Below are 22,932 nucleotides of genomic sequence, written 5' to 3'. Positions count from 1 at the left end.
ACTTCATTTCATTGCTGGATTGCTCTAGTTAGACTTCATTATGTTGAACAGACATATGATTCTCTGTTTGGTCCTAGTTTTCTCATCTGAAGGGACAAAAAATAAGTCAATTCTCTCTCTTCTACAAACCTACCCTTTAAGTTTTTTTGCAGTAGCCATTATGTCTCCTCAAAGTCTCCAGGTGGGGAGGTCAAAGAATCCCTTTTCCCTTAGCCCTTCTTTCTGTGACATGATCTTCAGACCCCTGTCTTGCTGATCACCTGTTTGGGGCATGCACTCCTTTATCAATATCCTTCTTAAAATGGAAATGAGAACAATATCCAGGGTGTGGCTGGACTAGCACAAAACCGTCAGGACTCATGATGTTATGTAAATAAAAATTCCACAGTTCAAATTCTGCACATAACCACAGCCTAAGAATTTATTCGTTTTTAAAATCATCTTGCCACATGCCTGGTTTTCACTTGAATTATGGTTAACAAAAATCTGGTTTAAGTGATTTCTCAAGTCCTTTTCAGTGCTACAACAGTCCTCAGTTTCATCACTCTCTCCTCTTCATTCTTTCTTTAAACTATTGGTGCAACCCTCCTCCACCCACAGCATCTTATACCACAGTCAAAGGTTAGCCCTCAACATGGTCCTTGGAAAGATTGGACTTGAGAAAGAGGTGTGGCCTGAACTTGAATGGAGAAGAGGCTGTGGAAGAGAAAAGATGAAAGGATCCAGGGGGAGAGGAATATTCCAGAAGGAATAGGAGTTCATTCTCTATGATACCCTAGTAAAGGAATACACTCTTTTTTTGAAACTCTGCCATAAAGTACAAACTAAAATCACTTTCCCAATTTCCTTTATTGTGGCCACAGATGGGATTTCTAAAGATTAGGTGACAACAAAAGGGAAAAAAGTACCAAAAATTAAAAGAGCAATAAAAATGATCAAGTTTCCAAAACCAGCGAGTGCTGTGAGTAGCAGAGCTCTCCTCTTCACTTAAACCCCTCTCCCCTCCTCCTGGCCTTAGGTGTGCCTGACCCTGACAGCCAAGCGCATGGCTCGGAAGAACTGCCTGGTGAAGAACCTGGAGGCGGTGGAGACACTGGGCTCCACCTCCACCATCTGCTCCGACAAGACGGGCACCCTCACCCAGAACCGCATGACCGTCGCCCACCTGTGGTTCGACAAGACCATCTATGAGGCCGACACCAGTGAAGAACAGACTGGTGACTGGTGGCGTGGTGGTCAGAGAGTAGAAGGATGTGGGAGATGTGTTGGGTAGCTGAGAGGGTGTGGTAAGTCCAGACAGTGAGGAGAGGGCTGGAAAGTGAGGGGAGAGCCAGGAAGCCTGGAGAAAAGGAAACGTCTCTGAGGAGTGTCTGGATGCTCAACGGGAAGTGAATAACCCCCTGCTTTAAACTCTCCTGTTCCCCGCCCTGCTCACAGTTCTGTTCTCTCCTCAGGGAATTCATTTGCCAAGAGCTCTGATACCTGGTTTACCATGGCCCGAATTGCTGGCCTCTGCAACCAGGCTGATTTTAAGGCGAATGAGGAGAGCCTTCCCATAGCTAAGGTGTCAGGCCCAAGGGGGTAGAGGGCATTTCAGTGGCCAGCATATACCCCTAAATATCTCTTTCCTGGCCCTGGGTGGTGCCCCCAGCAGCCCTCCCCATTCTGCTCCTCTCCTTGTTGCCATCGGCAAACCCAGGTGCCATGCCTCCCAGGCTTATTATACCAACCCCATCCTGGCAGCGGACAACAACAGGAGATGCTTCTGAGTCAGCGCTCCTCAAGTTCATCGAGCAGTCCTACAGCCCTGTGAAGGAGATGAGAGAGAAAAGCCCCAAGGTGGCAGAGATTCCCTTCAATTCTACCAACAAGTACCAGGTATAGAACCAACAAAGGTAGGAGATAGCAGTGGGGGATGGGCTCATCATCTGGAGAAAGAGGGAGCTTTGCCTTTGCCTTTATGTCTGAGCTGTAGAACAAGATACAGTGTGTAACTGGCACCCCAGTTAGGAGGAAAGCTCACCTTAAGGGAAAGTGCATGCATGTTAGCATGCTAAGTTGCTTCAGTCATGTCCCATTCTTTGCGCCCCTGTGGACTGCAGCCTGCCAGGCTCCTCTGTGCATGGGATTCTCCAGGCAAGAATACTGGAGTGGGTTGCCATGCCCTCCTCCAGGAGATCTTCTCAACCCTGGGATTGAACCCAAGTCTCCTGCGGCTCCTACATTGCAGGTGGATTCTTTACCACTGAGCCACCAGGGAAGCCCAAGGGAAAGTGGTAAACAGACAAAGGCAGACATAGATGATAAAGGAAGAGGCGTTCAGGCCTAAGCAGTCTTGAGGCTATATCACTGTGCAGAGAGCTAGTCATGAAGTGCTCTCTGAAATGTCCACAGGCAGCAAGGGCTGGCTGGGTGTCTCTGTGGCAACTGTGAGACTTGCTGCTGCAGAATATGTTAGATTTGTCAGTCACTTCCTTGAGTACCTTATCTCACAAGTCATCAAATATTTCTTTTCATTCCATGCCTGCAGTTCTAGCAGCTGTCATCAGGTAGGTGGTCAGGGCTCTCCTGACTGTGAAGCTGCTTTTCCAGGGTCATTTTGTCCATGATCCAGGGAGGTGTGACAAGGGAAGGAGAAATGCTGGGGGAGGGACAGTGGTGGCCTTCACAGTAAAATTCATGAGAGGGATGGGAAGCCCAGTACTTCCCTCCTATGTGAGGACACTGGCACACTTTTAAGAGGGGTTCTGGTGGAAAGGAGGGAACAGTGGCATCACCATGGGGGTGGGAGCTCTAGCAGCTAAGGGTTGATTTGCTTAGAATAGTGGAATTCTCTAAATTCATGCAATGCCGTACAGGTCATTCAGGGGTGGATAACAGAAGAAATGAGACTCCCAAAAGTCAGTTTGGGTTTTGAGTCTTAAAAACACGTAACAGCACTCACTTCACAACACATGTACTAAAACTAGAACAATACAGAGAAGATTAGTGTGGCCCCAGATGACAGGCAAATTCGTGAAGTGGTCCATACTTTTACATTCGAAAGTTCCTTAAAAGAATAGATCTTAAAAGTTTTCGTCACAAGAAAAACATTTTTGTAACTAAAAATAACAACAACATAATAAAAGCTATATAGATCTTTTTAAAACAAATTACCTATACTTTCATATTGAACGCTGAACAAGTAAAAGCTTAAGAAACAGACCCATAGGTTTTTTGTCTCAACTGGCTTTTCGTCAGGGAAATACGATAGGTCCCCTAGGCCCAAATTGCAAACTTATTTCCATTTTTTCCTGATGTTTAGTGGCCTCACTAACCAGACAGGAATTCTGTGCTTGGCAAGGCCCAATTAAAGCCTTCGACTGGAAAGAATTAGGTACCTCTCCTTCCACAAGATTCCAAATAAAAGCAAAACATAGTTATGACATTTGTTGGGATGTCCAACAAAATAGCAATCATTCCCCTAGATGACTATGTTAGAAGCCTTGTCTGAGCTATTGAATGTCAAGTTCAAACAGCAAAATCCTCTACACCAAATGTGCTCGGCCAGTCTGCAAGCGGCCAACTCTGGTGGGGCTTGCCTGGGGCCCCAAGAAAACCCCTCTGACTCCTTTCTCTCCCTACCCATAAACAAGCTGCTTTATCGGCTTGCTCTCTGCTTTCAGGGCAGTCAGAGGTCCTGATATGCAAGGGACATCTTAGCCTGTTGGTCGTTTGCAAGGCCTGGTCTCTCTCCCTCTCTGAGACTGAAATGAAAGGAAGAAGCTTCTCAGTTCTGACATTTCCAGTTTCTTCCATCTTTTTCATCTGTAATTTTCTATCAAGGTGTGATTTTTGTGTGTGCGATTAAACTACCAGCTTAAGCAGGTCTTGCTGTCATCTCCGATAATCTCCAATAGACAGTCAACAAAGGGGGTTTTTTAAGTGCTCAGAAAATTAAGCTTTTAAATCGTTTTTTACAGCTTTCTGCTTACGTGAGTTAAGGTTTTCCCTTTTAACTGCTTAAGCATATTTTGAATAAAATAGTTCTTGGAAAGTTTCCTGAGGTGCCATTGTAACTACATTTTACACCCAGGTTTCCTATCTGGCTTCTCCCTGGGCCAGTGCGGTCTGGGTCCCTCAGCACCGCAGGCTCACTTCCCCCCAGTGTGCTGATTCTGTTACCCGACAGGCTACGTAGCAGGAATTTCCTGTCGATCATTAGAGGAACATCAGAAATAGTTCCTTTGCTCAGATCAGATCACAGGAAAATGAAAACTGAAACTGATGTTCTCTGTCCTTCAGGCTGCCTTTATGACTATGCCCTCTGCTCCCTGACTGAGCCAAAGGGACTCCCAATCCCCTCTCAGGGGACTCGTCATGTTTCCAGGAGACAGTGGCCAGGGGGCTAGAATGGCTAACCATTGTACTCCACAGTTTTCAATATATTCTTTTTTTTTGTTTTGGAGATGTGTTCTGTTCATTGGTAAAAAAAATAAAAATTCATAAACACAAAATAATAGTACATTCAACATGTAAATAAAATTACCAAAGATGCGATTATACAAATTTTACTGGCAACATGTGGAAAATAGTTTATCATTCCCAAAAGTGAACATAAAAATATTTGAAGCCACCATTATTTAGTGTCAAACTAAACAAATCAGAATGCTTGAAGAGTTTGGTAACTCAAAGTGAATAGATACCCTTATTCTTTTAGGATAAAATAAAAGACAGTATTAATAAAAATGAAGCAACAATCATAAATATTAAATAGACTCTATAATCAAATACACGATGACAGAGTTAACAAAGAATTTAGAACATAGACTGGTTAAGAGAGCATGTTCTAAAGTCAGTCTACTTGGATTCTTCCCTTGATTGCTTCTACCTTCTAGCTATGTGATTCTGGACACAGCTTAAGCTTAGTTTTGTCACCTATAAAATAAAGAAATTTATAGTACCTACCTCACAGGGAAGTAGCTGGGAGGATTAAAATGACAATGTAAAGCACTTGGAACAATGCCTGGCATATAGTAAGTGCTCAATAAATGTTACTATTATTATTCATCCTAATCCCATCCTTCAGGCTCAACCAATCATGGTAAAGAACTGTCAGTGTTTTTCAATATATTCTTCACTAACACTCTCTCTCTTTTATAAAAGCCTAATGAAGTGGGCATCCCAGATCTTTTACATTTTCTCAAAGGAGCTAAGGTTTGCAGAGGTTAAATGGACAGACCTGAGGTCATAAAGCTAAGAAAGCATTCCTGTTGGTCCGAGAACACAGTATTTGACTCTAAGTTTCTTTCCTGTCCACTCTGCTGTCTCTGCTCTCTAGCCACTCAGGCAGAGAGGAAGCCAAGGGGGGACAGAGTGCCTGGGCTGCCCTTAGCTCCGAGTATGGCTAAGAAGATAACAGATATTCATGTGCAAATAATACCAGGCTGTGGAGTCCTACAAAGGAGGAAAGGGTTCAACCAAAGATCAGATATGACTGCAGGGAGAAGGGCTGTGTTGGGTCAGGGGACAAAGGAAATGGAGGTATGACACAGCTTAACTTTGCTTCTCTGACCCAACCCTTGCTCTCTCCTCCATCCATTGAAGCTTCCTCTCCTCTCCCTAGATGTCCATCCACCTTCGGGAAGACAGCTCCCAGGCCCACGTCCTGATGATGAAGGGGGCGCCCGAGAGAATCTTAGAGTTTTGCTCTACTTACCTTCTGAAAGGGCAGGAGTACCCAATAGATGATGAAATGAAGGATGCCTTCCAAAACGCCTACTTGGAACTGGGAGGTCTGGGGGAACGTGTGCTAGGTGAGGTGGCTGTGGGAGAAGCCTTTGCAGAGTGGCATCAAAACTGTCATTATTTGTGGGGTGAAGAATCTAGGAGGTTGGGGCAAGCAGGTAGAGACATAGTGGAATGACTGGTCCCATCTTCTGTCCCTCTCCAGGGTTCTGCTTCTTGAATCTGCCTAACACTTTCTCCAAGGGATTCAAGTTTAACACCGATGAAATCAACTTTCCCATGAATAACCTTTGTTTCGTGGGGCTCATCTCCATGATTGACCCTCCCCGAGCTGCCGTGCCTGATGCTGTGGGCAAGTGCCGGAGTGCTGGGATTAAGGTAAGTGCCAGAGCAATCCAGACACCCCTCACCTATCCTAACCTGGATCAACAGTAGGAAACCCTGGACAGAGTAGGTTCTTCATTTAATTGAGCTGATTTCTGCTTCCTTGAGCCTATAAGTTTTAGTCTTAAGAGAGGACTTTATAGTGTGTCCTCTGTAGTTAGAATCCTGTCTTGAATTAGAATCATCAGGGGATGAACACAACATTGTAAATCAACTATACTTCAATAAAATTAAAAAACAAAATAAAACGGGATCACCAGGGGAGCTTTAAAACTCTGATGACTTGGCCACACTCCAGAACCCATCAACTTTCTAACTGGAAACCAGGTATCTGTATTTTTCAAAACTCTCCTAGAGATACAAGTGTGCAGACAGGTTTGAGAACCTAAGCCCTAGGAGAGTGCTTCTCAAACTGATGTGCATGTGAATAGCCTGGGGGTTTTATTGGAATGCAAATCCTTTTTCAGTAAGTCCAGAAGACCCCAAGATTCTGTATTTCTGACAAGCTCCCAGGTGATGCCATTGCTGCTGGTCTGCAGGCCACACTGGAAGTAGCGAAGTGCTAGAAGATGTTACAAAAACGTATTGCTGAGTGGGTTGTCAAAAGGGTGAAGCCAAGTGGGCTGGGGTCCTGGGGCAGACACTTGTGAGAATGAGAGACTGAGAGCTGGGGCCCTCGATGGATCTGACTCAGGGTGAGCAGCTGCCATAACAGGTATATGTCCAGGAGCAAAATCTAGAAGCTAAAATGAAGTGGTCCGAGAGCAAACCCAGCTGAGAGCAAACCCAGAGATGGGAACTCCCCTTCAGTCAGAGGAAGACTTTGGACTTCATGGAATAGCAGCAGTAAAATTCCCCTAATTCTGAGATGTTCTGTATTCTACTTTACCAGGTCAAATTATACCACTTGTTGTTGCTATTTGCTTGTTTATTTTTTTATTTTGGCTGGCATGTGGGATGGTTCCCCGACCAGGGATCAAACCCAGGGCTGTGCAGTGAAAGTGCCAAATCCTAACCACTAGGCCACCAGGGAACTCCCTCCAACGTCAAATTCTAAGGCTCCTACACATCTTCATAGATTAGGTATTGTCAACTCTCTGCTCACACTTGATATTCTGGAATATTTAGGAGAGCAGGTTGGAGTTGGGGTGGGGCTTGAAGTATTTAAGGAGAACTGGATGCTCTCTGTCAGAGTTGACTTCATCTTGACCTTTAACCATTGGCACTTTGTCTCTGAGCTGTCTGGGTCACACTAAGTACAATGATTGGTCACTATAGTGGGAACCAAGGAATGGATAGAGAAAACTATTGTGAGTGAATTCCCTGATTACTACAAGATGTTTTGGGGTGGAACAGTTCTTCATTATAATACATCTGCACAGGGTAACCATACATCTTGATAGTCCTCCACAGATCTACAACATCATACTGTGGTGGCTAAATGGAGAAGGGTTCATTTGCATTTTCTCAGCTTCCAGGTGGGCTGCTGGGATGAGAAGTATAGATATTATGGAGGTAGTCTAAAGTTTACTTCATTGGGGAGTTTATGGATCTCTTCAGCAAGAAGGAGAGTTATAATTGTGTCCACAGGTGGGGAGGCCCAACCAGGAGACAAAGAAGTGACCTGAGTCAGGGTGCCTGCCTGCACAGGACACACTCATGGCCTGACAGGCCGAGCAAGCAGTGATAGGTAACAGTCTGAAGGGGATTAGGGCGGGTCTGGAGTTGGCAGCTGAAGCACAAAGGCTAGGGCTTTCTGGGCCATTCTTGTTCTGGGCACAGGTTTACATTTTAATTTCTTACCTCTTCTGGACCCGAAGCTGACAGAAACTTGGCCAGCTTGGTGAGGAATTCTGCATCACTCCCTTTTCCCTATAGGGAAGAGTAAGATGTACACAGGAGGCCATCCTTCAAGGAGGATGAAGTATAGTGGCTACACAGGGGGTTGGGTTTCCCAGGTGACTCAGTGGTAGAGAACCTGCCTGCCAGTGCAGGAGACACAGGAGACTCAGGTTTGATCCCTGGGTCGAGAAGATCTTCTAGAGAAGGAAAGTGCAACCCAATTCAGTATTCTTGCCTGGAAAATCCCATGGACAGAGGAGCCTGATGGGCTACAGTCCATGGGGTTACAGGGGGTGGGAGATGACTGAGTACACACATACAGAGTGTTGTCCCATCGGTGAGAACCTTCCAAGGTTAACTCCAAGTGGTGTTGATGCAGAGCTGACGGATGTGATGAAGCTGTTGAAAGAGGCTGGATAACAGCTGCGTGGCAGCAAAATTTTTTTACAATTGACGGTGGGACTGGTGTTTCTCAGATAGTCATGTGTTCAGGCCTTAGGAATGAATGATTTTAAAAAACTAAAATAAGGGACTTCCTTGATGGTCCAGTAGTTAAGACTCCACACTTCCAATGAAGAGGGTGTGGGTTCGGATACCTTGGAGAACTAAGATCCCACATGCTGTGTGTAGCATGGCCAAAAAAAAGAAAACTGAAATAAAATTATCCCATTATGGAAGGGGAGTTGGCAGGGAATGCACACATGTATGTATATGGCTGAGTCTCTTTGCGGTCCCCCTGAAACTGTCACAACATTATTAATTGGCTATGTTGTTATTTAGTCACTCAGTCCTGTCCGACTCTTTTGCAAGCCCATGGCCTGTGTCCTGCCAGGCTCCTTTGTCCATGGGATTCTCCAGGCAAGAATACTGGAGTGGGTGACCATGCCCTTCTCCAGGAGATTTTCCTGACACAGGGATCAAACCCACGTCTCTTATGTCTCCTGCATTGGCAGGCAGGTTCTTTACCACCGAGCCACCTGGGAAGCCAATTGGCTCTACTCCAATATAAAATGAAAAGTTTTTTTTTAAATAAAGAATACCAAATCATTAAAAAATAAAATTATCCCATTGTATTTGCCATTATCTGAGGCCCTTAGCAGTATGTGGCTACTTGGCCCTGGCTATGAATTCAGCCTCCTCTAAGAACTGCAGCCGAGCAGCAAGCACTTAAAGTAAGGTCACCAGTGCTGGAAGCTCTCTCTCAATGGGTCTGATCTGGGGGAAGAGGGTCCAAGGGAGCAAGGAAGGCAGCTTGTAGGAGTATGTGGGAACACCAGAGGTACAGTCAGCACCAAGAAGTGAGACATGAAATTCCTTTAGTACTTGACGAATTCCAGAAACTACTAGATGCTTTTTATTTTGAAGGGAGCCATTCTCTTCTATTATGTAATGCATCTCAATGTTCTGTGAAATTGTGTCCTAGGAACTCACTCTTGGGGTGACTGACTTTGTTTTTATTTCTCCGGGCTGGCATGGAGGTGGTACTTCCAGAAACTGCTATAGAACACTAGTTCTGGTCAGGCAGGGCTAGGTACAATAGCTGTCCTACACGTCATTATTAATGAGCTACTGGGAAATGTTCAGGGCACTGTAAGCCTAAAAAGCCATCACTGAGGGCTCAGTCTGAACCACACCTGGAATCTTTGGTGCAGTTCCCTCCTAGATCCTCCCTGCACCCCACAGGCCGAGCTTTGTGAGGCCCCAGTGCCCCACACCCGAGCCAGGGCACTGGAAACCAGTGAGGTGGGAATTGCTCATAGCACACCTTGCCTGAGTCCCTGGTGATCCCAGCTTAGTTAGCACTTCATCCAGCAAGCCAGCAGGGCCAGTATGGAATGAGGAGGGCTCATGGGAAAACCCCTTCAAGGCTTATTTCCACGCTCTGGGAGTAAATAGACTGACCTTTCCAGGACCTCTGTTCTTAGTTCAGCCACAGTCAGATAGTTCCCTTCTCCCTCCCACCAAAGCCTGAGAATTATGTGCTTAGAGGGCACTTGGGAACCATGGGCAGTGGTTCCCAGGAACCGATCCTTCCTTCATTCTATAATTGCTTGTTGATGGACTACTCTGAGCTAGGAATTATGCTAAGCTGGAAACTTAACATGAATCATAGGCATGGCCCCATGCTCTCAGAGTTCTCAGTCCACAAAGGAGAGAGACAGACAAGCCATCACACACAGACATGTGAGGAGGGTTAGGAGAACAGAAGGCTAGAAGACCACACACATGGGCACCTGATCTTTGGGGAGGAAAGGGATAGGACTAGGGCTGGGCCCAGGTGCCTGGAAAAGGGCCAGAACCCAGGGGCACAAGGAGGCAGTGGGAAGAAGAAGGGTAGAGTGAGGATCAGAATGCACTTGGGTCTGGATGAAATTTTGCTAGGCAGATGGATTCTTCCAGACGTTCCTTTACTGCCATTGTTCTGTGGGTAGGTGCTTCTGTCTTTGAGCTTAAAAAGCCATAGCACTATGGAGAATAGTATGGAGATTCCTTTAAAAACTAGGAATAAAACTACCATATGACCCAGCAATCCTACCACTGGGCATATACCCTGAGAAAATCATAATTCAAAAAGACACAGGTACCCCAGTGTTGACTGCAGCACCATTTACAACAGCCAGACATAGAAACAACCAAGATGTCCATCAACAAATGAATGGATAAAGAAGTTGTGGTACATACATACAATGGAATATTACTCAGTCATTAAAAGGAGCAAATTTAAGTCAGTTCTAGTGAGGTGGATGAATCTAGAGCCTGTAATACCGAGTGAAGTAAGTCAGAAAGAGAAAAACAAATATTGTACATTAACACATATATTTGGAACCTAGAAAAATGATACTGATGAACCTGTCTGCAGGACAAGAATAGAGATGCAGACAGAGAGAACAGACTCAGAGACACAACAGGGGAAGGAAAGGGTGGGACGAATTGAGAGAGTAGCATTGAAACAGCTACATTACCATATATAAAAGTTGCTGTAGTGGAAGTTGCTGTGTAACATAGGAAGCTCAACCTGGTGCTCTGTGACAACCTAGAGGAGTGGGATGGGGTGGGAGGTGGGATGGAGATTCAGGAGGGAGGGAGTATATGTACACTTATGGCTGATTTGAGTTGTTGTATGGCAGAAACCAATACAACATTGTAAAGCAGTTATCCTCCAGTTAAAAAGATAAAATAATTTTTTTTAAAAAAGAGGCAGAATAGCTTCTGGAGCAATACACAAAATTCTGAATATAGTATGCTTGTGCATGCTGAGTCATGTCAGACTCTTTGCGACGCCATGGACTGTAGCCTGCCAGGCTCCTCCGTCCATTGGCTTTTTTCAGGCAGGAATACAACAGTGGGTTGCCATTTCCTTCTCCATCTGAATCTAGTAAACACACTCAAATCCCTGATTTATTCATGGGAAACCAGAGTCCAATTTGTCCTATGTTTTATGGTCTGATGGCCTTGACCCCCTCCCAAGGGTTGAAGCTAGCATAGCAAGATTTTTGACTGACAGCCCAAGTTCTTGGGAATGAGCTACTTAAACCCCTGTGGAACGATAGCAGCGATCTATTAGTTCTTGGAGAGAGAGGCGAAGGACTGGGGACCTCCCTGAAGATGACTCTGCTCTCTTTCCCTCCCCTCCTAACCCAGGTGATTATGATAACAGGGGATCATCCCATCACAGCCAAAGCCATTGCCAAGGGTGTGGGCATCATCTCAGAGGGCACTGAGACAGCAGAGGACATTGCTGCCCGGCTCAAGATCCCTGTCAGCAAGGTCAATCCTAGGTGAGACCCCCTAAAGAACTCAGATATACCGTTTTTCCCCCTCCATCCTTAGCTTGCTCCACCAACTAAAGTTTTCAGAGGTTCTTTCTGTAGGCAGGACATGCATGGTTTACTTACTGAAAAGTAAAACATAATAGGAAAATGACCACGTGACTATGTCAGTAGGTTTTCAGATGAAGGTGGGCCAAAGAAGAAGGTAGAGAAGAGGGAGGAAGAGGTGGGGTGGGGATACAGTGTGCCGATTTGGGGAGAGTGCATGGCTGGGGACAAGTTGAAGACATGTGGTTTGAAAGGAGAAACAAGGAGGTTATAGCAAAGATGAGTTTGAGGGTACCAGGATGCCTGGTGAATTCTCAACACCTGGAACTAACCTTTAGAAATTCCTCTTCCTCAGGGACGTCCAAGCCATTGTGGTGCATGGCTCAGAACTAAAGAATATGAACTCAGAGCAGCTTGATGAGATCCTCCAAAACCACACTGAGATTGTGTTTGCTCGGACCTCGCCCCAGCAGAAGCTCATCATTGTAGAGGGATGTCAGAGGCTGGTAAGGGAGACCGAGGAGCCTTGGGAAGTAACCCAGCCCCAAACCAAGCAGAGGAACGTGTGGGCTGGGCTGGAGGAGGAGCCAGAGAGCATCCAATTGTGAGCCCCTGAGACAGGCATCTATTTGCGGGCTCCCTGACAGTTTTGCTATCTCAGGAGGTGCAGGAGAAGGACGGGCCAAGAACCTATATCAAGAAACAAGGGATGATGAAATCAAGCTTACCTTTGGGATGGGTCCTGAACTTGACACAGTAATTATTTCACTCCCTCTGTGCTTCCCTCAGGGAGCCATTGTGGCAGTGACAGGGGATGGGGTGAATGACTCCCCAGCACTAAAGAAGGCGGACATCGGCATCGCCATGGGCATCACCGGCTCCGATGTGTCTAAGCAGGCCGCGGACATGATCCTGCTGGATGACAACTTTGCTTCCATTGTCACGGGTGTGGAGGAGGGTGAGGAAGCTGGGTGCCCAGGGTAGGGACTTACTTGGCCCTCAGGCTCAGGTGAGAGTTGATGCACATTATTCTCATTTCCTTTGCCCATCTTCCAACCCCCTGTACACACTGGGAAAAATCACTGTAAGTCACAATTTTGCAAATTGGATTCAGCTGGTACTTACACCATCACTGTGTGGAACCCTTATGTGACTGGAGGAAAGTCCAGATTGTCTAGGTGGAGTGCAGCTCTAGTGCAGCTAGTTTGTTTGCTTCTCTCATGGAGATTCAAGTGGATCTACTGCAGGTTTCAGGGTGTAGCCATACCCATAAGACTACTCTGTACTTCACAATCTCAGGAGGACTTTCAGGCAACCTGTTGTCTGAATGATGTTGATACATTAAGGTCATTTGGAGCCTGACTGCATGAGCCAAATCAAGTCCCCTCTTTCACAGAGACAGTTCTCATTGGTGAAGCCCAGATTTCTGCTTCCTGGGCTCCCTGATTTCTGCCTGGAGCTATGAATTAAAACCTATTACAATCCACATAATAATAATGGTTAACATTATATTGAAACCTTGCATGATCCTCAGTATTGAGACCTTGTGTAATCCTCAGTATTGTATGTCCACTCAATTCAATAAACTTTTGAGCATCAACTATGTATCAGGCACTATTCTAGATGCTGGGGATTCAACAATGGGGAGTAAAAAGACACCTCCTTGCTCTCAGGTAACTTAATTTCTAGTAAATTAAGATAGATAGAACATAAACTGAACAGTATAATAAAAGAAGACAAGTGCAATGGAAAAAAATAAGTAAAGCAGGGAGTGGTAGGAGGTGTGACACTTTTTTAAAAGGTTGTCAGGGAAGGATTCAAGCCATCTTGCAATGCAGGAGGAATGAAGCTCAGAGAGGTGAGGGGTGCCCAAGATCACAAGTTAGTTATGGCAGAGAATGCAACTGGAACCCACGCCCAGGCTCTTTTCACTTCAGCCTTAATTTTTTTTTAATTGAAGTATAATTGATTTACAACATTGTGTTAGTTTCTGGTGTATAGTAAAGTGATTCAGTTTTATATATATATATATATATATATATATATATATATATATATATATATATATATAATTTTCCCCTTTGATAATCATAAGTTTAGTTTTCCATCTCTGTGAGTCTGTGCTTGTTTTGTAAATAAGTTCATTTGTGCCATATTTTAGATTTTACATATAGGTGATGTCATATGATATTTGTCTTTGTCTGACTTACTGCACTTAGTATGATAATCTCTAGTTCCATCCATGTTGCTGCAAATCCAGCCTTAATCTTCTTAGGGCTTTTATACTGGCATTCTCAGACATCTCAAAGTATTAAGCAGGCCCCAGCCTGCTTAATTTTCAGAGATCAGATGATAGTAGCCATGTTGAACCCAAGAACACAGAGTATACAAATTTGACATGCTTAAATCATGGCTTTAACTAATAGCCACACAACTTAGAAACAAAACTGGGGCTGCCAAGGCCTAAGACCCTTTCACGGACTGTGTGACACTGCTTTGTAGTGGTCGCTCTGCCCAGGAGCTGGTTTGTGGGAGGTGTGAAGTCTCTGTGCTGCTCACAGGTTGACCAAACTTACCAGGCCGCCTGATCTTTGACAACCTGAAGAAATCCATCGCCTACACTTTGACCAGCAACATTCCCGAGATCACCCCCTTCCTGATGTTCATCATCCTCGGTATCCCCCTGCCTCTGGGCACCATAACCATCCTCTGCATTGACCTGGGCACTGACATGGTAAGGACCAAGCTGGGACCCAGCTCGTGGAACTCCTGTGAAATGGACTGAGTTGGGACAATCTGTCGGGAAGAGGGGCAGCGTGTGAGTGACTTCTCTGAGTTTCCTTCGGAACTTCATGTTCCCTGTTGCTTCCACCCTCCATCCTCCAGGTCCCTGCTATCTCCTTGGCTTATGAGACAGCTGAAAGTGACATCATGAAGAGGGCTCCACGGAATGCAAAGACTGATAAGCTGGTGAATCACCGTCTCATTGGCATGGCCTACGGACAGATTGGTGCGGCTGGAGGAATGAGCGGTGAAAGGGAGTGGGGAGTGGCTGCCCCAGAAGGGTCATGAGGCCAGTCTTACTTTGGAAGTTCAGGGAGGTATTTTCTTAACGATGAACTGTGCTAGGGCCTAGCACAAAAAACCACTGATCTCTGATCTGCTCTTGACTTAAGGATCCAGTTGGAAAGGCGCAAACATACATGAAAGAATGGCAGTGCCAAGTGCCACATATTGAGTATAGATAGGACACACTACAGGAGGACAAGGCAGAACTCACCAATTATGAGGACAGTCAGAGAGGCCTTGTGGAGGAAACATGACTTAACCTTGGTGCTGGAAGATAGAGCTTAGCTAATAAATGGACGGTCAGGCGTGGGGGACCAGAGGATACCTGGTTGTTGAAGGGTGAATAAATCAAGTTGGTGGAGTGCTTATTCCTGATAAAGAAGTAGTGGGAAACGAGGCTGTGGACACAAGTAGTATTTATAGTGGGTCCAGCCTTGAAAGACACTTCTTTGTTTTTGAGTAGCCAGGTACAATGGGGGTACAGGCAAGAGATAGGGACAGAGGAGACAATATCAATATTTAGAGACAGAAATACATAGAAAAGGCACAGATTTAGGAGCCATATCTATGTTTGAATATCAGTATCACAACTTACTACCTGTACAACTTTGGATAATGACTGAATCTTTTTCATGCTTCAGTTTTCCCACTTATGAAACGTAAATGATAGTTCAGAATTGCTGTGAGAATCACTGTGCACAGGTACCTACACAGTGACAGCTCTGTGGCCAGTAGGCAAACATTAGTATCAGCCATGGCTATGGTTTCCAGGCATGGGGGATGGAGGTTTTGACCAAGGGAGAGGCATGGAGCAGATGAGAGAAATGTGAGGGGAAGAGAGGACTTGATGAGTGTCCTGGTGTCAGAGGAAATGGAGAGGGAGGAGTCCAGCATTCACTCAGTGGAGAGAGAGAATAAATCCCCTCTCAGGTCCTTTTCAGTTTTAAGGTTATACGACTCTGGGTTACAGCTTAGAAACCAATGTCAGACTTTGGAGGCAAGCCCAACAGAGATGGCAGGATCAGATCACTGATGGCATGAATCTTCAACATTACACTCAGACACACACCAACCCTGCCAGAAGCAAGTCCCAGGCACCACCTCTTCCATGGTCTGCCTTTTGAGATACTCCTCTGAGTGAGGTTCCCCTGACCTGTAACTATCACTGACAGGAATGATCCAGGCTCTGGCAGGATTCTTCACCTACTTTGTGATCTTGGCTGAGAATGGTTTTAAGCCTGATGATCTGCTGGGCATCCGCATCAGCTGGGAAAATCGATACATCAATGACCTGGAGGACAGCTATGGACAGCAGTGGGTGAGTGAAAGGCAAGATAGTAGATGGTGGTCAATAAGAGTGAACAAGTAACCAGGAGAAATGGGTTTAGCAAGTTTTTGAAGACACCAGGCAGACAGAGATGATCCTCACGTCCAGTCCTACAGGAGCTTTCTAACATTTGACCTCAACCTCCTATCACATCAGCAAACATTCTTCTCTTTGTTTACGATGACTTCATTTCTGTTAATTACTACTGTCTGTTGCCTGTTCATATCTTCCTGGGTCTTCCTGGCTTCCTTGGACCTGGAAACCTTCTTTGTCAATCAACTTTTGGGAGGCCGATTTCCAGGTTCTAATCATCATTGCCCCAGAAATGAGTGCTGGATCCTCTTTCTCCTGTTATTCTCCTTTTCCATGGGAGTTCAAAGAATAGGATTTTAAATCTGAAAACTTATTTTCTTTGTATATTCTCTTCCTTGTCATTCTAAACTGTTTAAACTTAGAGGATGCCTCTCTGTATTAGTCATTCCTAACACCCAAGATAAATGAGGTCCAAACTGAAGCCCTCTATCCAAAACTATGTATTTAAGAATTTTAGTAAGTATGTATTTGTGAACTTTTCCATCCCAATTTCTAAGACAGTGGGAGATGTGACACCGATTTTTGCTAGAATCATAGGACCAGAGACTTTACATACAGTCCATGGAGGACAAGATGGTCTATTCTTCATCCTACAAATGAGGAATCTGAACCTTGAAAGGTTTAGTGACTTGCTCAAGGCCCCACAGTGAATCCTTACAAGAGCTGGACTAGAATTCTGGATTGATTCCTGCCCAGCACTTTCCCATGTCACCATGATGCCTCCAAACCAAACTAACTGCAGGGTTCTCAAAAGTATGTTAATATCAGGAACAATGTTGGAACGCTGGCCTGCACACACAGTTCAGTTCAGTTCAGTTGCTCAGTCATGTCTGACTCTTTGCGACCCCATGGACTGAAGCATGCCAGGCCTCCCTGTCTGCTCAAACTCATGTCCATTGAGTCAGTGATGCCATCCGACTATCTCATCCTCTGTCATCCCCTTCTCCTCCTGCCCTCAATCTTTTCCAGCATCAGGGTCTTTTCAAGAGTCAGTTCTTCGCATCAGGTGGCCAAAGTACTGGAGTTTCAGCTTCAGCATCAGTCCTTCCAATGAATATTCAGGCCTGATTTCCTTTAGGATGGACTGGTTTGACCTCCTTGCAGTCCAAGGGACTCTCAAGAGTCTTCTCCAACAGATTTCCACTATCTGAGCCTCTCGAAGCCAACAGATGTCAATGTAACCAGCTAGCAGGGTCCAAAGATGCCCAGAGTCCTCACTGCTTTGTACCTTGTCAACATCTCCTCAATCCTCAGATCAAGCCCCTTGTTAGTTTTATATCTTGAAACCATCTCCCTGCTACCAAGATGAAGCTTGTCATATGTTTATTTACAATCAACTAATGACAATTTAAATCAATTTGAATTAACATCAAATTATATCAGCAACGTCTTAAGATATTGCAAAATGGATTGAGAACAACTGCCCTGCCAAATAAATGCCATAAGGGCAAGGTCTATGCCTCTTCCACTGCTGTAATCTTCAGATTATCAAGTATAGAGTTTCCTCCCTAGGAGGTATCCTACATACTGCTAGATAGCTCCTTACCTCTGGCAGTAATTCAATTGGTCACCATTCATTCATTCAGTGAATCTTCTAGGCACTGGGGACTGTTTTGTCCCTGGGATACGGTAGTGAACAAAAATAGCCAAGAGACTGCTTTTGTGGAGCTTATATTCTAGTTAGGGGCACAGGGTGGGAAGGGAGAAAAATAATAGCTGAATAGATAACACACTGGGTCCATAGATTGTAAGCCCAAGAGGAGTCCAAAGAAATGTTGGAATTGGGATACTAAAGTAGGTGAGATTGAAAGATAAAGATGATGAACAAGAGAGAAAAGAGGTGCTTGAAACTGAAATCACAGGAAAAATGCGGCTACTGGAAAAGATATCTGGAGTTTAATCATGGGAGCAAGCAATCAGGTGGGGGAGGAAGTATACCATTGGAGTAGAAGATGAAGATTCTGTGAGACCATGGTATGGGAAGGATCATCAACATGGATATTTAAATCTCCAAAAATGAGGGCAGGCGCAGTTAGAATGACAGTGAGTCAGGAACTAAAATTTTCAAGTGATGATGGGAGTGGTTTGGTTTCGGTAGCTGGCTGCAGAGGACAGGGGTGGCATGATCTAATGCACAGAAATGTGCTGACTGGTCCCATTCTAAGTTCCATGCTTGGCTCATCAATTTCCAGCTTTTGTTTTCTATTGTTTTGGGCTCTATGGTGGTGGTGGTAGTTTAGTCTCTAAGTCGGGTTCAACATTTGCAACCCCATGCACTATAGCCCTCTAGGCTGCTCTGTCCATGGGATTTCCAGGCAAGAATATTGGTGCATGGTGCCATTTCCTTCTTCAGGGGACCTTCCCAACCCAGGGATTGAACCTGCATCTCTTGCATTGTAGGCGGATTCTTTATCACTGAGCCAGCAGCGAAGCCCTTAGGGCTCTATATTTCCCTCTAAATACAACTTTGATCACATCCCATGAGGTTCTATCTGTAGTATCTCATTATTGTTCGGTCCTACATATTTTCAAATTTTTTACTTGAAATACAAGTTAGTTATAAACATGCTATTTTTAAAAAAGATTGTTTGATGTTGACCACTTTTTAAAGTCTTTATTGGGTTTGTTACAATATTGCTTTTCTTGTTTTTTATTTTGGTTTTTTGGCCATGAGGCATGTGGGATCTTAGCTCCCAACCAGAGATTGAACCCACACCCCCGTGCACTGGAAGGTGAAGTCTTAACCACTGGACAGTCAAGAAAATCCCACAAACATGCTGTTGTTGTTTTTTTTTTAATGGGCTTTTTCTCTAATCTAATTTAAATGCACCTCTCCTGTGCTTGCATAGCCCTCTGTGATGTCCCTCTTATAACCGAACTACTGTGCTGACATAGCATATTTATCTTCCCCACTGGACTCTAACTTCCTTCTGTGCAAATGTGAATGAAAGAATGAATGAATGGATGAGTGAATACCTCCCATCTGGGACCACTCTTCGGGTATCCCTTCCCCTCTGCATGCAGATTCCCTACAGTCCCATCTTCCTTACTGTTTCCTCAGACCCTGCTTTCCTCTTGAGTCCACTTTCTTTTACACCACTCTTCTTATTAACTTAGTAAATATTTATGAGCCATACTACCTGCCACTCACTGAACAAAGCATGGGGAGGGAGGACATAGATAAATATGACAAGGTGCTTGCCCTTGAGGGGCTCTCAATCAGATAAGGAAAACATAAACACACAATACAACATGAAAAGTGCTATGACCGAGATATGTGAGAAGGGCTGTGGGAATCTAAAGAGGGGACCTAATTCAGCCTTGGGGTCTGGGAAGGCAGGAGAAAGAAGCAGCCTTTGAGGCATAGCTGAATCCCTCCTGACGCTGATGGCTCCCCTCTGCCCATCTTTCCCTAGACCTATGAGCAGCGGAAGGTGCTGGAGTTCACGTGCCAAACGGCCTTCTTTGTCAGCATCGTGATCGTGCAGTGGGCTGACCTCATCATCTGCAAGACCCGCCGCAACTCAGTCTTCCAGCAGGGCATGAAGTGAGCGGCGCCCACCAGCCCCAGCACTTCCCCAAACTGCACCCTCTGCCTCTCCCTCTTCACCTCCCTCACCCCCATAAACATTTCCTCTCAGAAACAAGGTCCTCATATTTGGGATCCTGGAGGAGACAACTCTGGCCGCTTTTCTGTCCTACACTCCAGGCATGGACGTGGCCCTGCGAATGTACCCACTCAAGTGAGTAAGGGGAGGGGGCCAAGGCAAGGCTTCTCTGGGCACAGCGGAAGCATATGGGAGGAAGTGTGGTTGCTGGGAAGTCGAGTGGGGCAGACAGCACCCAGTGATGTAGAGAGAACCGCCTGTGCTCCCATAAACATCTTATTTCAGGAGGGATTAGGGATGAGTGTTTGCAACTTACCAGACATGCAAATTTAGCGGATTCACCAGTGCTTAAGAGTGGTTTCTTTTCTATAATCATGTGTGGTATAGCTGCCCCAGGCTACATATTGCTCAGAACTGATGCAATCATAAAATAGCCTAATCTATGCAAAGCTAATTCTGCTGTACTTCTGCAAATGTTTTTATATGTATGTATGTATGTGAGTGGGCACACTGAAATTCTTACTATCTGATACCTTGTTTGGTTCAAGTCCTGTGTTTTTGTTTTTTATATTAGTATTTACTTATGAAAATTTCTCATTTAACAGTTTCATAGAGAAAAAACCAAAACTCCCATTTCACTCCCCCTTCCCCCAACTCTGTATTGGTAGCCTCTATTAATGATTTAGTGTGTATTCTTCCAACCCATTTTCTACGTGTTTATACATTTTGCTCACCTTTCTGTCCCTTGCAGTGTTTTACACAATGTTTTGCATTCTGTAGCTGCTAAATTAATGTTGACTAAGACATTGGCACTGCCCTTAGATGCTGACAATTCCAGGTTTGAATTTCAACTGTACTGTATATTATTCTATGATCTTGGACAAGCTGGTAACCTCTCTGAGCCTCAGCTTCACGGCCAAGTCTTGATAACACACATCTGGCAGACTGTTCTAAGAATTATATGTAGAGATGCATATAATACATGGAGCATGGCACTTGGGCCCTGGAGGGCACTTTGCTTATAGTAGCTCAGCTGATGTTGCTATTAATGTCAACATATAAATGTTAGTAAATGTGGTTGGGCATTAACCATGCTCCCAAACACTGTGTATAAACCTTGACCATAAAACTCATCACTTAATACTGTGATTATTTATTTTGTGTTTATCTTTTCTTTTCTTTTGTGTGTTTATCTCTTTTCCCCAATCTCTTGAGATCAAAGACCATCATGTCTTCAGTTCTATTTCCCAGAACCTAGCACACAGAGTAGACATATGATAACAGTTGTTGAATGTCTGCATGACTGTATGTATATAACTGTTTGTATTGGTTGAAGGGTGTGTGTGTGCACACATAATGAACCATGGCCTAGGCCTGCTCTGTCCTACATGGTAGCCACCATCCTTATGCAACTATTGAGCTCTTGAAACATGGCTAGTGAGATTGAGAAATTGAATTTGTAATTTTAGTTTACTGAAAGTTAAAAACTAAAGCACTGTCAAATATTTTTCTATTAAATACAACTTTGTTGTTTCGGTTGGACTACATTTTCCACCAAAAATTTAGTGTCTTACTTGAGACACACTGTCAATGTAAAATACTCACTGGATTTCAAGGACTGGGGATAAAAAAAGGAGGTAAAATAACTAATTAATTATGTTTATATTGATTATGTGTTGAAACAATAATCTTTTGGATATTTGGGGCTAAATAAAATATATTATTAAAATAACTTCACTTGTTTCATTTTCATGTGGCTACTAGAAAATATAAATTTCACATGTGACTTACAGTATATTTCTATTGGACAGTGCTGGTCTAGGCCATCTCTCTATCATCCAAGGGACAAATGTGGTCTTGACCCAACCCCTCTCCGGAGTCAGTTCCTTGGTCTATTGAAGAGGTTCAGGAAGAAAAAGATTTCCCCATCTGTGCAATATGGAGGAGTATATATATTCCCTGGCAAGATATCCCCCACATCTAGTCTCAGATGGACCATCCTGTTTGTGGGTGCAAGGGCTAGAGAACCCAGAAAGCAAAGGGAGGTCTCTCTCAGTGACTCCTCGAAAGCCAGTGAAATCCATGAACACTGCATATACCTCTTGTATGGCATTCATCCCACTCTGTCCTCATCGGCTTTTTATGTTCCTGTCCTGGGCCCTCCACCCTCACTCTCCAGGCTCTGCCCCTTCTCGCCTCATTAAAGGTGACCTGTTCCTGTAAAGTGCCGGTCTCATTCTTTTTCGGAACCTTGCCTTCTCTAACTCCCTGACCCTACACACACAATAAACAAAACACTTGATTCCCAGCTACTCTCTCTACACCTGCCTTTCTCAGGTCCCTCTATTTCCTGCTCTGCTGACCAGCTTTTGCTCTCTTCAGGATAACCTGGTGGTTATGTGCCACTCCCTACAGCATCCTCATCTTTGTGTGTGATGAAATGAGAAAACTCATCATTCGTCGTCATCCTGGCGGTGAGGCTCCCCACACCTTGGCCTGAGAGGTCGCCAGGCTCCTGACTGGCTGTCCCATTGCAGACGGTTCCTGCAGCCCCATGGCCCCTCTCCCCAGGTCACTGTCTCGCCTGTGCAGTGCCTGGACCCTGCCATCCAGTTCTTGACCCAACCACACTGCTCCTTCCAATCCTCAGGGCCCTGCCTTCCCCCCTCAGGCCTCCCACCCTGTTCTGGCTCATCCTTCTGTCTTTCTCCCCTTGATGCCTTTCCCAGTTCACTCTGGTCTTTTCCACAGGCTGGCTGGAGAAGGAGACCTACTACTAACCTCAAGAGAGAAAGAGCTCACATGACATCGGGTGTTCTCAGGGCCAGGTGGGGGAGGTTAGGAGGTAATGGGTTTGGGAAAACATCGGAGAGAGCATATTAGTTGGGGCAGAGATGCCAAGAGGAAGAACCTTGAATAAGAGAGAGAGGCGATTCTAGGGCTGGGTTGATGGCACCATGGGTAGATGAGGTGGGGGTGAAGGGAAGCCCAGCCTGTGTCTTCCTGGAGCCCAGCAAGGGGCTCAGTAACCAGTCAAGAGAGTAAACATTTGCAACAGCCCTCA

The 22,932-nt window shown here is 45.0% G+C and overlaps 1 protein-coding gene and 1 pseudogene across 8 annotated transcripts in view; both read left to right on the top strand.

Moving 5' to 3' along the window:
- Positions 1 to 22,932, top strand: part of ATP1A4 (ATPase Na+/K+ transporting subunit alpha 4) — a 31,524-nt gene extending 8,592 nt beyond the window's left edge. For 4 of the 8 annotated variants that reach the window (XM_081487968.1, XM_081487972.1, XM_081487969.1 and 1 more), the window contains exons 9-23: positions 1,019 to 1,217; positions 1,455 to 1,564; positions 1,744 to 1,878; positions 5,606 to 5,795; positions 5,933 to 6,105; positions 11,596 to 11,732; positions 12,127 to 12,277; positions 12,561 to 12,729; positions 14,351 to 14,505; positions 14,658 to 14,781; positions 16,013 to 16,158; positions 19,677 to 19,807; positions 19,902 to 20,003; positions 22,251 to 22,342; positions 22,620 to 22,932. In XM_081487968.1, the coding sequence (XP_081344094.1) occupies positions 1,019 to 1,217; positions 1,455 to 1,564; positions 1,744 to 1,878; positions 5,606 to 5,795; positions 5,933 to 6,105; positions 11,596 to 11,732; positions 12,127 to 12,277; positions 12,561 to 12,729; positions 14,351 to 14,505; positions 14,658 to 14,781; positions 16,013 to 16,158; positions 19,677 to 19,807; positions 19,902 to 20,003; positions 22,251 to 22,342; positions 22,620 to 22,648 (2,043 nt within the window). In that variant the 3' untranslated portion in view covers positions 22,649 to 22,932. Of the gene's footprint in view, positions 1 to 1,018; positions 1,218 to 1,454; positions 1,565 to 1,699; positions 1,879 to 5,605; positions 5,796 to 5,932; positions 6,106 to 11,595; positions 11,733 to 12,126; positions 12,278 to 12,560; positions 12,781 to 14,273; positions 14,506 to 14,657; positions 14,782 to 16,012; positions 16,159 to 19,676; positions 19,808 to 19,901; positions 20,004 to 22,250; positions 22,343 to 22,619 lie in introns of those variants that run through there. The other 4 variants (XM_081487973.1, XM_081487975.1, XM_081487974.1 and 1 more) reach the window with 2 other exon arrangements.
- On the top strand, positions 2,937 to 3,035 carry LOC145508080 (U6 spliceosomal RNA; annotated as a pseudogene).

This window comes from Giraffa tippelskirchi, chromosome 5 (assembly GCF_054371585.1).
Source record: "Giraffa tippelskirchi isolate mGirTip1 chromosome 5, T2T-mGirTip1v1.2.pri, whole genome shotgun sequence".
In the NCBI taxonomy this organism is placed as follows: domain Eukaryota; kingdom Metazoa; phylum Chordata; class Mammalia; order Artiodactyla; family Giraffidae; genus Giraffa; species Giraffa tippelskirchi.
Note: the sequence above shows the minus strand (reverse complement) of the source record. Positions and strands in the feature narration are given on the sequence as shown.